The sequence below is a fragment of the Protopterus annectens genome, chromosome 9.part0 (genome assembly GCF_019279795.1).
Source record: "Protopterus annectens isolate FY-2018-M chromosome 9.part0, PAN1.0, whole genome shotgun sequence".
In the NCBI taxonomy this organism is placed as follows: Eukaryota; Metazoa; Chordata; order Ceratodontiformes; family Protopteridae; genus Protopterus; species Protopterus annectens.
In genome coordinates, this window is record NC_056743.1 from 921,124,516 (window position 1) to 921,138,927 (window position 14,412).

At 43.8% G+C, this 14,412-nt stretch overlaps 1 protein-coding gene across 1 annotated transcript in view; it reads left to right on the forward strand.

Annotated features, from left to right (window-relative positions):
• LOC122810606 (SAP domain containing ribonucleoprotein) overlaps positions 1–14,412 on the forward strand; it is a 1,802,793-nt gene that overhangs the window by 259,489 nt on the left and 1,528,892 nt on the right. The window contains exon 5 of the mRNA XM_044082182.1: positions 9,608–9,654. Within this exon, the coding sequence (XP_043938117.1) occupies positions 9,608–9,654 (47 nt within the window). The remainder of the gene's footprint in view (positions 1–9,607; positions 9,655–14,412) is intronic.

Here is a 14,412-nt window from a genome sequence, read left to right on the forward strand (position 1 = left end):
CAGCGCTTTCTGGGTGCAACGCACATTCCAGGGACTACCAACGTGATAGCCAACAAGCTCAGCTGGGTGATTCTACTGCCCCACGAGTGGTCTCTGAAACGGGGAAACAGCGGAACAGATTTTCCGAAATTGGGGACAGCCTTGTGACCTTTTTAACCAGTCCAGTCAATGCCAAATGCAGCAGCTTTTTTTCCCTAGTTCCCCCTCTAGGGAAGACACCCAGAGACGCTCTGGCTCACGATTGGCCCATGGGACTTCTGTATGCCTTTCCTCCATTTCCTCTCATTTCCAAAGTGATTCAGAAAGCCAGTCGGCTGGGAAGCAATTTGATCCTCTGCTCCTTCCTGGCCTCGCCAGGTCTGGTTCCCCTTTCTCGAGCTTCTTCTCCTGGATGATCCTTAGATCCTGGACCCAGCTCCAGATCTGTTGACTCGCATGTCATGTTCGCTACATCCCTCAATTCACACCCTCAAATTGACAGCGTGGTTGCTCCAGTTCCATCCCTAGTCAGGCTTCATGATGTATCGTCTTCAGTATCACATATTCTTATGTCCTCCCTTAAACCTTCAACTAGGAGGCTGTGTATGGCAGCAAATGGAAAATATTTTCTATTTGGGCACAGAAAATGAGTGTAGATCCCCACACTGCTGCTATCCCTGTGATTTTGGAATTTCTCTTCAAGTTTTTTCAGCAAGGATCTGCCGTTGCCACTATCGGAGTCCAATTGGCAGCAATTTCTTATTTTCACTTAGGGTGTCCGGATACCAATTTTAATGTCTCCTAAGCTATGCAAGACCTTTTTGAAAGGAGCCACTCTATTCAGACCACCGCTGCAAGAACCTGTGGCTTCTTGGGATTTAAATTTTGTGTTGTCCACCTGACTTCTTCCTCGTTTGAACCTTCCCACTCATCTTCATTGAAATTTTTGTCTTGATAGCTTTGTTTTTGGTAGCCATCACATCAGCTAGACTGGTATCGGAGCTACAAGCCTTGTATGTTAAGCCACCTTATTTGATCTTTCACAAAGACAGGCTGTCACTGCATACTGATCCCTCCTTTGTCCCCAATGTTTGCTTGCTCCCCTGCTACTTAAGTCAATCCATTGGACTCCCAGTTTTCTTCCCTAATCACTGTAATGCAGCTGAAATACTGTTTTCATCAGCTTGGGCATTCATAGACAACTACATTTTTATTTACAGCGGACCAAGAATTTTAGCAATTTAGATCAACTATTCATTTCCTTTTCTGACTCAATATTGGGCTTGCCAGTTTCTAAAGTGACACTATCTAACTGGATTTCCAGTTGCATAGCCTTTATCTACATTTCAGAGGGCAGACCTTTACCCTGCAGGATCAAGGCTCATTCTACCAGATCGCTGTCTACCTCTGCAGCCTTTCAAGCCAGGGTCCCACGATGATATTTGTGCAGCAGCTACATGGGCTACCCCTCACACTTTTTTATTGCACATTATAAATTGGATTTAGTTTCCAGGGGTAGAGCATCTTTTGGCTCCACAGTGCTTAGGAGTATTTTCTAGTGAGCCACCCAAGAATAAGGCACTAGGGATGCTGTCCCATATGTAAAAACGAAGGTGAGATTGGACTGTACAACATAAAGAAGTTATGTACTCACCATAACGTTCCATGTTGGTAGTCCATCTCACCCTTCATTTTTACCAACCAGCCCTCCTGCCCCCATCCTGGAAGATCTGGAGATAATAATTTGATTATCTTTGGTTGGAGACCCTTTAGTATTGGTTTGTCTGTTATGGTTATTTCTTCTAGTGAGCAGCAAACAAGATATGGGGTTTGTACTGGTGCACTATGGGATACCTGCTTAGCCACGAGCCAACCAGAAGTCTTAAAGCTTGAAAATAGGCAGAATTGGAGCCGAGGATCGGCTCTGAACCCATATGTAAAAATGAAGGGTGAGATGGACTACCAACGTGGAATGTTATGGTGAGTACTTAACTTTTTTTTCTATAGTTCCTTGATCTATGCAAAAGTGCAACTACCCTCTGTGACAAATGATTCTTCTGGTTTCCTCTGTCTAGGAGTTCATGTCATAGTTTCAAGAAGTGAAATACATTAAGGGTATTTCCAGATGCCTTGGGCTTGACCTGGGGAGTGCATTTAGCCCAATTAAGAGCATGGAGTGTGGAAGAGGTACCTGGTGAACAAGAATGTGTGTGAAGGGAAGGGATGGCCTTGATTCTAGCCTTAAGAGCTTTCAAGTCAGTATTTTGTCTGGGGAGTGTAGTTATCGCATACAGTAACAGTGTTGTGTTACATAAACCGGTAAGAGTACGTGCTGTTGGCAGCTGTGTAAGCTGACAGTATTTGCTTTGGAGGTAGCCTCCCAGCTGGAAATGCATCTTCAGGCCTCCTATGTCTCATTGTTCCAGACTGCAGTAGCACACAAATTAAGCAGAACCCAAAGATAGACTTCAGAGACAGAGATGGGCATATTCCACTGATGGGGCGTCTGTGTCAGAGAGATATACCTAGCTGGAGCAGATGTTTCACTGTTGCAGTCATTACATTTGGGTAATCCCGCTGGCATGTTGCCCTCAGTCGGCCTGAATTCCAAAGTCTTGAGTCCTGCGTCGGTTGTGGTCTCCTCTTCTATGAAGTCTGGTCGTCAGGGGTATAAAACCTGCAGCCGACACAATTTTCTTTAGTCTTTCTTGCCGCGCGGTGCCCGAAGCAGAAGCAGTTCACAAGTGCCGGTCAGCCGACTCCTGAAATTTTCGTGTTCGAGTTTCAGATCCGAAGTCTTCATTAAAGCTAAGTACCCCATTGGGGAACTTTTTTTACTTGCTTCAGATTGATGTCAGAAGAAGTTAATAATTGTATTTTTTGTGGAAGGCAAATACCTCATAAGGACTTTCATTCTTGCTGTATTCCTTGCCTAGGCCCTGACCACAACATTTCCAGTTGTCGGTTTTGTGCTAGATTTAACCAACACACTATTAAGCGTTGGTATGATTTTGCATTAAACTATTTTGGGTGCAGATTTAATTATAAAATGTCGTCTGATAGCCATCTGACTACCGGAGTTCACAAAACACGCAAAGAAAAAGAAAAGGATAGAAAACAGAGGCCCAAAACAGACGACAAAGCTTCTCCTAAGCCAGTTGCCGGTTCTCAGTGAGGCGCTTCCGCAGCCCCTGATACCCGCTACTTTAGAGTCGCAGACCGCTACCGACTCCCATGTGGAATCGGCTATGCCGCTGGAAACTCAAGGTATTGGAGCCTCGGACACTATTCCCTCAGATGTGTCCGGAGCCACTGAGCAGGCACTGGCTTCTGAGGGTGTATTCAGACCTAAACATCTATACATTAAACCGACTTCAGCTTCAAAGGCAAAGATTAAAGCACCTTCAAAGACAAAGAAACAAACTCGAGAGCAACATGGACAGGCCTCCATGCCCAAAAAACAGATGCTGAAAATGGCCGAAGACTTGATTACCTTGATCAGGGGTTCCCGTTCCCCTCCTGATAAGAGGCCTAGGCAAGAGACAGACTATGAATCTTCAGATCAGGTTTCTATTTCTTCTGATCAGGAATATTCACTTCCCCCCTATGAGGATTTTTATGCTGAAGAATCTATTCCTTCAGCTTCTCCTCCTGAGGAATATTCTTTTGGGTAAACCTTGCATACCATGAGGGAGCATTTCCACTGGGAGAGTCAAGATTTTTCAGAATCTAAAAAGAGGCTCAGTGACTTACTTTTACTACCTCAACACAGGCCTCTAGCCATTCCACCTGTGTTAGACATTGTAGATGTGTTTTCAGAGTCTAGTCTGTCCCTTGACTCCTTACCTCCAGCTCCTGTTAAGCCTGTCGGATATTACGGGGTTCCTGACTCTCATAAATGCCTTTTCAAAAACCCTACTGCAGACCCAGAGACTATTTCTCAGGGTCCCAAAGGGGTTAAGGCTTTCGCTGCAAAAAAACCCTACCCCCTCTGACAGAGATTCCAGGGCACTGGATAGATGGGGAAAAAAGGTTTACACATCTGCTACCTTGGCTATAAGGTACTTAAACTGTCAGTTTCATATGCTCAAATATCAGCAACATGTCATGACATTGCTTAAACACAAAATGTTAAACTCTCTGAATGTGCAGAAAACAAGGAAATGCAGGATTTATTGCATGCAGCTGAACAAGTGGGAAAGCATTCTTCGCAATGTGGTTTTGATTCTCTGGAGGCCTCCTGCAGGGCCGCAGTTATGGGTTCTGTAATTAGGAGGCATTAAAGGAACAAAATCTGCCTGATCATGTCAAAGTTAAATTATTAGATGCAACTTTACAGCATGATACTTTGGTGTTAAGGAAAATGGAGGACAAAGCTAAATCTATGCAAACTGTCAAAAGATTTTTTACAAGTACAGCCACCTAGGGTTAGTAGACACTGGCCTACAAAGAATTGGTCCTTTCCAGTATCACAAAGACCTCAAAGGGGCAGATCCAGACGCTCTAGAGGTAGATCCCAGGCGCAAGGTTCATACAGGTCAAAGCAATGGAGTGCTTCTACCTCCAAAAGTGGAGAAGACAAATCACAACGATACAGGAAACAGTCCCAATGACTTCCCCCTGCTGCACCAAGCACTTATCTCCTGGCAGCACCTTTAGGGGGAAAAATAGCACTTTTTTCTCAAAATTGGCACATTATAACCCAGGACAAGTGGGTTCTAAACCTAGTGTCACAAGGCTACAAGTTTCACTTCCATACCCTGCCAAAGGCAAATGGTTGGCCAGATCTGCCAAAAAATCAATGGGCAGAGGCACAAAAACATGTCTCATCCGTCATGGACATGGGGGCTATTCAACAAGTACCACAGCAAGAGCAGGGACAAGGATTTTACTCAAGACTGTTCTTGGTACACAGAAAGGACAAAGCCTGGAGACCAATACTGGACCTATCTATTCTAAACACATTCCTGGATATACCAAAATTCAAAGTGTTGACCTTACAGCAGCTTCTGCCCATGCTGGGCAAAAAGGCTTGGCTCGTGACTTTAGACCTAAAAGAGGCACACCTGCATGTCCCAATCAGGCAATCATGCAGAAGATACCTCCGATTCAAGGCTGGTTCCGTGCATTACCAATTCTCTGCACTGCCCTTTGGCTTATCTACTGCGCCCAGGGTCTTTACAAAGTGCCTGGCACCAGTAATTGTTTTCTGCAGACAGAGGAATACAAATATATCTTTACTTGGACGACTGCTTAATTCAAGCAGAGAACAAGGACATTCTACTACAGCATCTGGCATTTGTGAAAAGACTTTTAACATGCCTAGGGTACACAGTCAAAAAAAGAAATCAAAACTAGTACCCTCTCGATATAATATTCCTTTGTGCAAGCTTAAATACAACTGCCCAGATGGCTCATCTCACGCCAGACAAAGGCAACTGACTACCTCTTTCAACAGATTGTCAACAAAGGCCCTGTTATCTGCAAGAAAAATTCTGCAGGCTTTGGGCTTCATGGCATCCTGCATATGAGGAAGCTTCATTGGTACCTACAAAGTGTCTGGACGCAACATTGTCACAGCCTGGAAACAATGATTACTCTCATTCCCTGCCTGCAATAGGAGTTTCGATGGTGGGCAAAGGCTTGTCACCAAAACAAGGGACAGCCATTTACATTACCCCCAGCCAGGCAGAACCTAACAACGGATACATCAGAGTATTCCTGGGGGACCCACATGGCAGGAAGATGCATTCAGGGTACCTGGGCCACAAACCAAATGCATCTACATATCAATCGAAAAGATGCTAGCTGTTCAAAATGCCCTGACAGCCTTCAAGGACCTACTTCATCCAGGACAACTACTGATAAAGACAGACAACACTATGGTCATGTGGTGTATAAACAAGCAGGGGGGCACACATTCTTACCCCCTTTGCAGACTAGCCATGACTTTGTGGGACACAGCATTGACTTCCCAAGTTCATCTGCAGGTAAAATTCCTGCCAGGAAAGGAAAACACTCTGGCAGACTAACTAAGCAGAAACCTCATGGATCCCCACGAGTGGCAGCTGGATCCACAAGTCTTCAGCATGATAACAAGGAAATGGGGATGCCCGGACATGGATCTATTTGCCTCCCCTCACAACTACTAACTTAAAAGATTCTGCACAAGGACTCATCACAGACAAGCATGGAAAGTGGATGCCTTCTCTTTCAACTGGAAAAACCTATCGGTATATGCCTTTCCTCCACTGCCTCTCCTCCCCAATGTACTCCTAAAGGTCAGACAGGAGAAACAAAAGATTATACTGATTGCCCCAGACTGGCCCCGCCAGTACTGGTATCCGATCTTAAGGAACTTGTCTCAATGCACAGCCTGGACCTTACCTCAAACACCTCATCTACTGTCCCAACAAAACAATCGGATCCTGCACAGCCAACTCAGGACTCTAAACCTGGCAGCATGGCGGATAATGTAGCCATACAAAGCAGACCTCTCAATAAAGCTGTGATGGATGTCATTTTGGAAGCCAGAAGGCCTAGTACTAGGAAATGTTATACTGGAAAATGGAAGAAATTTTGTGCTCGGAACCGGGCACAAGGAGCTGATACAGCTGTACCAAATATTCCTAAGATTTTGCAATACTTAACTGAGATGCTGGACAAAGGCCTATCTTTTTCATCAATTAAAATTCATGCCTCTGCCATTTCGGCTCATTACAATAGAGCCAGCAATCTTTTCTCATCCTTTATTAAGGCAGTACCTCAGGGGAGCCAAAAATTTAAGGCCTCCTCCAAGGAGATCGCCAATACCTGCATGGGACCTCAATTATGTCTTGGAAAAACTCACCCTATCTCCAATTGAGCCAGCTGTTACTGCTGATATAAAGTTTTTATCTTGGAAAACAGCTCTGCTCCTAGCAATAACTTCTGCAAGACTAGTGTCAGAGCTACAGGCACTCGGCTGTGGAACCTTTTTATCATTTTTTTATCCAGACAGGGTCTCTGAGGACAAACTCAACCTTTATGCCTAAGGTGGTGTCCAGTGTGGCCCTTAACCAAACTATTCATTTGCCAACTTTTTTATCCAAATCCACAGAACAAGGGGGAGAGAATTCTGCATTCTTTGGACGTACACAGACGGCTTAGAGTCTATGTGGACAAAACTAAAGTTTTCAGCAAGACAGAGCAATTATTAGTGGCATATGCTGCAGGATCACAAGGAAAGGCCTTCTCCAAGCAGACTATTTCAAAGTGGATAGGCCACTGCATTCGTTTCTGCTATTCACAGCATGGCAAGCCAGTGCCCAAGGGCATTGGGCCATATTCAACCAGAGCTGCAGCCACTTCAGCACTCTTTCTCAAGGGAGTACCAACTAAAGACATTTTAGAGGCTGCTACTTGAAGTTCAGTGCACACCTTTACAAACCATTATCATCTGCCACTTTACTCTAAATCCAGGGCAGGCTTTGCCACTGCAGTTCTGCAGGGCCTCATAGCCACTCCTAATGCTGTCTATCTCCAGCCTCCCAATCATAGCTTTGGGACTCTACCCAAATGTAATGACTGCAACAGTGAAACACGAAGAAAATAGTACAGTTTGTGTACACTTACCATAAATGTAGATGTTAGATTATGTTCACTGCTGCAGTCCAGGTTACCCTCCCGCCATCCCCCTTTCATTCTACAGTTTATCTTTCCTTCTCTACCTTCTACAACCTATGTGGTGTATTTGCTTGTAGATCAAGGTAAAGTTTATATTGATGCATGTATATAGATTATTTATTTATCTCTATATGTCTATATCACTATATCTCTATCATTGCTACCTTTTTGGAGGCACCTGACATCGGGGGCAAGAAAAACTAAAGAAAATGGCGTTGGCTGCATGTTTTATACCCCTGACGACCTGACATCATTTAAGAGGAGACTGCAACTGACGCAGGACCCAAGACTTTGGAATTCAGGCCGACTGAGGGCAACCTGCCAGCAGGATTACCCAAATGTGTAATGACTGCAATAGTTATTACACTCTAACAGCTACTTTTATGGTAAGTGTACACAACTGTACTTTTCTTAATCTTGGCTTTCTAATAGTGAATGAATGTCTTTATTGCCCTGTGGCTATGTTTCCCTCCTATGTAGCTTATCTCCAGGGAATTTCCAAACCCACATCCACCCAAGACAAACATGGTTTTCCCAGCTATTCCATTTAGACAAGGGGGCAGCTCTGTTGCCAAAGCAAAGTACTCTTCTAACCTAGGTCATTGGGGCTGCAGTGTATCCCAGTCTGAATAGCCTCTGGCTGACTCCCTTTAAGGGCCAGTTCCGGAGGGTAATGCTGAATATTTTCTGGATGTCTAAGGGAGTCAACAATGGAAAGTAGTGTTCTAAGGATAAGAGGTTTTCTAGGTGGTATGTGCTCTAGAGGAAATATATCTACAGAAGCCGGGGAAGTTATCATTCTGCAGCGTGTTAACTGGGCTCTTCTTGGCTAAAGGGGCTTTTGCTATTTATCTGTAATGGGATGTATTTCTGTCATTACTGTATTTCTCCTGCTGTACTTTTATCATGTCATGTCACACTATTGTGAAATAGTTTTGCTAGGGAGTGTTTAATTTCAAACTTTGTCTTCCCCAATGGGATTTCAGTTTAATTACCGAAAAAATAACTGTGGCCCGTTTGAACCATGCTTCTCAGTGGTCTTAAAGTTTGTATCCAGGAAATTCTTCTTTGTGGCTATTTCACAGTCTAGGAGAATCTGTGGTCTGTGTGCCTGGTTAGCGATTGAGGGGAGTGTCGCATCAAATGCCACTTTTTTTTTTTTTGAGGTGAAGTAGAAAAAAGAATGCTAGTCAGTGATTGGCATTTTGTTCTAGGATTCCCTGTTTGAGCCAGTCTAGTTTACTAGAGGGACCTATTGCATGTATAATATGAACTTACTAGGCTCCGGTCCTTGGGGAGCTTGCATATTGAGGGACTGTAGGCTGTGTGTATCCACAACAAAGGCTTAATCACTCTTATTTTTAATGAATTAAAGAATAAAACTGTTATGAACTGCTAATCTTAGCAGAGCGTTGGATTGATATGTGCTGAATTAGCAGCCCATATCGCTTGATGACATTTGAACAAGCTCTAGAATTCAGAGTGAAGAATGGATGTATGCGTGCAACTAAATTCACATGGATAATTCATACTGCAGCAAAGTTCCCCGTACTAGTAACATGTATTGTAAACAGATTTGCGAACATAAATGTATTACTGTGTCTTTGTGTGAGAAGGTATTTTAGCTGTCACTTGGGAGGCAGGAAGATTTGGTCAGTGTGTGGTAGAAATGAGAGTGGAGTTAGCCTGGGAAGGTTTTTTTTCACTGAACAGTTCAGTTCTCTCCTATTTGTTAAGCCCTGTGGGTGCTGGTGGAGCTCTACTTGCAGATCTAGCATTATTGTAAGTATTCATAACTATTTTGTGGCTGTCTTTAGGAATTTTTTTTTTGGCAGTGAATTTTCATTTTTTACTCTGGATGGGTGGAATAATTTTTTGTGAAAAAATGTGGTTGAACAAATTTTATGAAAGCACAGGAGCTTAATTTCTATCTACCTAATCCATTTTTATTTGATTCTTCAAGCTGAAGAAGACCTCAATGAAGAGGAGGCTCTGGCTGAAGAAACAGAGGTAACTTAATTTTCTTTTAACATCATCCAGTTACTTTCCAAAAGGAAATTTGTCTAAGAGCTGTACTAATAAATGTTTTGAAAAAGAAGCAATGCACTTTAATACTGTACTAACTTCATATATTGAAACAACGTAAGAATTGATAAGACTGTAGAATACTGGAATGAACTAGAAATAACTGGAATGAGACTGGCATGAATGTTTCTTTTAATTACCAAGAGCTGAGCTGAACAGGTGCCAGTCTCCATGTGCCAAGCCTTGTACCTTTCAGAATAAAAGTCTGCATACATTATAGTTAAGTTAAGAATGTTTTATTATGTACAGTGGAGGTAGATGTATCCTAATCAAATCGTAACTGAAATAGACTGAATTATAATTTCCATAGCTTCTGCACTCATTATACTGTCTGTAAATTCTTTATTCAGAATATCAAATCTTACTATCTCCAGTAACAGTGCTGATAAACTGAAATTGACTGAATTATTATGTCCATAGCTTCTGAACATATATTCCTTTGCTTCTGAGTAATATAATTAATATTTTAGAATGTTGGATATTTGACCTTATTTTTGCACTCACGAGTGTTTGTACCAAACATCTGAGGACTTTACTGCAGTAACTTTCTGCTTATCAGTCCGAATTAACTGTCTGAAGCATCTCCTAATAATACCTCCATAAGTTTCTACATGCCTCTTTAACCCTGGTTCCCAAGCCTGTTTGTACTTTATGTACTGCACATTCTCTTAGCACATTTTATTCTTATCCGTATGCTTGACTGAAGGTTACAGAAACATTCCATCTAATATTGTCCTTTTAATTCTTACTCAACGTGTGGGTACCAGATCCAACCTTGGATCTGACTTGGCCGCATACATAAGAGTTTTCAGATCCAACATTCAAGCTCCTCCCTCTACCCATAATGCCCTAGTTAGCTACCAGTACCTCAGAAATCATTTGCTGCCATCTTGCACAGACATGGATCCCTCTCAGAGCACTACATGGGATAGTGTTTTTTGTAGATTTTTTGTGAGTAGTTGCAAATTTAGCGACTATATTTCATACTACTTGGCTCCTCACTCTCCTGTTTTTTTCATAATAAGCGAGGTCTTTCCCAATTGTGTCCCTTATTTATTTATTTATTTTCTGTACAGTTTGGTAGTCTCTTATGTACCGTGGTTGGTACTTGTCTTTTTCTTCCTTTAATCTTTTCTACCCTTTAGAGGGTATTCTCTCTACCATTGCTGGTAATTTGCTATTCTAAAAAAAAAAAAAAAAAAAAAACGTCTGGGCCTTTCACTTTTCCTTTCTCTCTCTCGTGTTTCTTTCAAGCTATGACTGAAAAAACAATGGGTTTTAAAAAGTGCACTTCCAGTGGGCACAAGATTCCTAATTCTGATGCCTACAGGGGGTGTGTCTGCTGCCTAGGAGCAGCACACCTTGACACCCACTGTCCTGTTTGTGCTGTGTTTAATTCTAGAGCACTGTCTGACAGGCATATCCTTAAGGGGATACCCCCAGTAAAACTAGTAAATCTTCTTCGGAGGTTGAGTCTCGTATGACATCTGTTCAGTTTTCAAAAGCTTAGACTTTGATTGTGGCTTCTCTGGAGCTTCCACAAAAAATTCAGAAAACATCTGATCTGACTTTTTGGATCCAAATCTTCGTCTGTGTTACACAGACACTCCCCTCGAACCTACTCATCTGGTTTCACAGTTGAAAAGTCTCCCATCGACTCCTTTCCCTGTTTCTCCACACAAGAACAAGGAGAGAGTCTAGGCTGCAATCAACAACCTCGTCTATCGGGTCCTTCAGAAGTCTTTCCGAGACTGATGAGGAGGAAATTCCTCAGAGCTAAGATTCGGATGGGGATTATTCCATCTCTTGTCTCCCTTGAGATTTCTCATGCAGTGATCTCTCCTCTGATTCGTCCCATGGTGGAGCACTCCGATCTGAGAGGCCTGAGCATTGATGTCTGATCCGATGACAGCAAGGTCTCTAACTCCCAATGGCTTCCCTGAGTGGTTCTGCTCCTATTCCCTTGGATTTGGGAGGAGTCTTGAAGCCAAAGCATTGACACCAGATCTGGGGTGGGGGGGCTGGGTTCAACTCTGAGAGCCATCCTTGCCCTTTGGAGCTTTGGTGCTGGATAGCTCGGGTACAACGTCCTCCTTGAGGGCACTGATCAAAGAAAGGTCAAGGCTTGGTTGCTTTGGAGGTTTTGGCCTTGGTGTAGCCAGCCACTGCTTCTTGCAGTCCATCTCCCCTCGAGGTAGTGGAAAGGGATTTCACAGCCGAGGGATAAGATTATGCTTTCATCCGTGGATACTACATCCCTTTTCTCTTCAGGTCTGAGCTCTGATCCCATCAGACCTACTCTACAGGGACATCCAGACAGTCCCCTTTGAGTAACTTCCCCTCTCTTTCTCCAGTTACCTGTCCATGTTATCCCACTGAAGAGGTTCCCCATGTGCAAAAGGAGCCACACACATTCCCCTATGGAGTCTCTCACCGAAGATACTGACTTCGATAAAGGGGAAGGGTCCCCCATATCTCTACTGGATGACATCTCATTTGGAGACCTCCTGGAAATTCTTGTGCAAAAAGGTGGCTGGTCTTCAGATTCTCCCTCCCCAGAGGAGTTTTTTTTTTTTTTTCTGGAAGTTTTTGGTTCCAGCCCATCTACATCTTAGGTCACTTCCCCAGTGGATAAGCTTTCTGTTTTTTTATCTCTTGCCAGGCTTGAAAGGAACTGAACTCTGTTGAACCAGTTCCCAGATGCCTAGGCAAAGTTTTGGCACCATCGAAGGACAGGCCCCTTTGGAGCAAAGGTGTCCCTGCTGATGCTGTGTTTGTGGCAATAGCCACAAGAAAGGAGCTAGCAGTGCTCCTTGGTCCACCCCCCCCCCCCAATGGAGAGTCCAGTGTGTTGGACAGGTTTGGAAAGTGTATATTTGCTTCTGCAACCTTTACCTTGAGGTCCCTGAATTATTTAGCACACTTCACAAAAATACAGTGGGATTTGACCAAGGAGCTCTCAAAATTCCTCTGAGTCCACGTTTATGGAGGACTGCAAGAGGTCCTAGTCACAGCTGGCCGTTATCCATCTCCAGTGCTTCCATGAGATTGATATCTCATGCTGTGGGAGGGTACCTCATGGGTTGCCAGTTCAGGCATTTCCATTAAGAGACCTGCCTGGATGCATTTATGCAACTTGCAGAGCCCTTCAAGTCTCTCATCAATGCTGCCTTTGGAGCATCTGTGTTTGGCCCTTCTATGAAGGAAAAGCTTTCCCAGAGTGAACAAGATGGAAAAATCTGTTTGCCATTCGGGATATGCTATTCTACACCTCAGTGATCTTTTTTCCCAGAATTGGAGAAGGCAAGAAAATGTGTTTCTCTGTGCCAGAGATCTTTCCAGGATTCATGTGGGGACAACTCCTTCAGAGGCAGAGGGGGCAAGTTCGTATAGAAGATGCCATCTTTGTGGCAGAGGGGACCTGCAAAACCAGGGTTTCCAAGATTCTTTTCCGGATAGACCCTTTCAGTGCTCCTGAAGGCTTGCCAGACTGCTCACCTCTGTAGACAGTCTGGGGATGCTTGTCTTTGTACCCAGATGCATGGGCTTCTATAACAAAAAGAATCTTGGGTGCCAAAAATATCCAGAGGTTATTTTAAACCATTTTTCCAGAGTCCCCCAAACAAAAAGGAAAGCTTCCAGACATCCCAGAGAGAAGCTGCAGTCCAGGAAATTCAAAACCTGCTAGACTAAGTCATTTTAGGAGGTCCCACCAGACCAAAAAAGAATCAACACTTAGCTCAAGGATGTTCTTCATGTTTCACTGTTGCAGTCATCACATTTGGGTTATCTACCTGCAGTTTGCCCTCAGCTGGCCAGAATACCAGAATCTTCGGATTTCTGCGTCGGGTGCTGTCTCTTCTTCCATGACGTCAGGGGTATAAAACATGCAGCCGACGCTATTACATCAGTCTTACTTGCCGTGCGGTGCCCAAAGCAGAAGCAGTTCGCAAGTGCCAGTTGGCAGTCTCCAGGTCGTCTTCAAAAAAGATAAGTACCCCATTGGGGATCCTTTTTCTTGCTCTAACCAATGTCAGTAAAAGTTAACAATTGTCTTAAGTGTGGAAAGCAAATACCTCAGAGATTTTCATTCATACTGCATCCCCTGTTTAGGCCCAGACCATGATGTGCCTCGCTGTCCGTTTTGTGCCTTGTTCAACACCCGAACGTTTTGCCGGGCTATTTTTGCAGCCAGTTACTTTCGTACTCTATCTGCTTACTCCGAAATGGCTTTGTTAAGCCATCCGACTACTGATGATCTGAAAAAATGCAAGGATAAAGACAGAAATAGACCACATAGGTCCAAAACTGCCGACGATGCTTCCGTTAAGCTAGTTGCCAGTCCACCGTTACTCAGGTGCTTTTACAGCCCCTGATACCTGCTACTTCAGATTCGCAGGCCTCTACTGAGACCGATTTGGAGTCCGGTATGCCGAGAGATGCTTCTTCGACTATGGAACCTGCGGATGTCTCTACCTTGGATGGGTCTGGAGCTGCTGTGCAGGGACTGGCTTCTGAGGGTATATTCAGGCCTACAGACATTCATATTAAACTGACGCCATTGCTTTCATCCAGGCCAAAAACTCGTACTACTACTAGAAAACTGACTACCAAACTGCAGGCTCAGGCCCATATGCTTCAAAAACAAATGCTTAGAATGGCTGAAGCCCTTATTACCTTAAT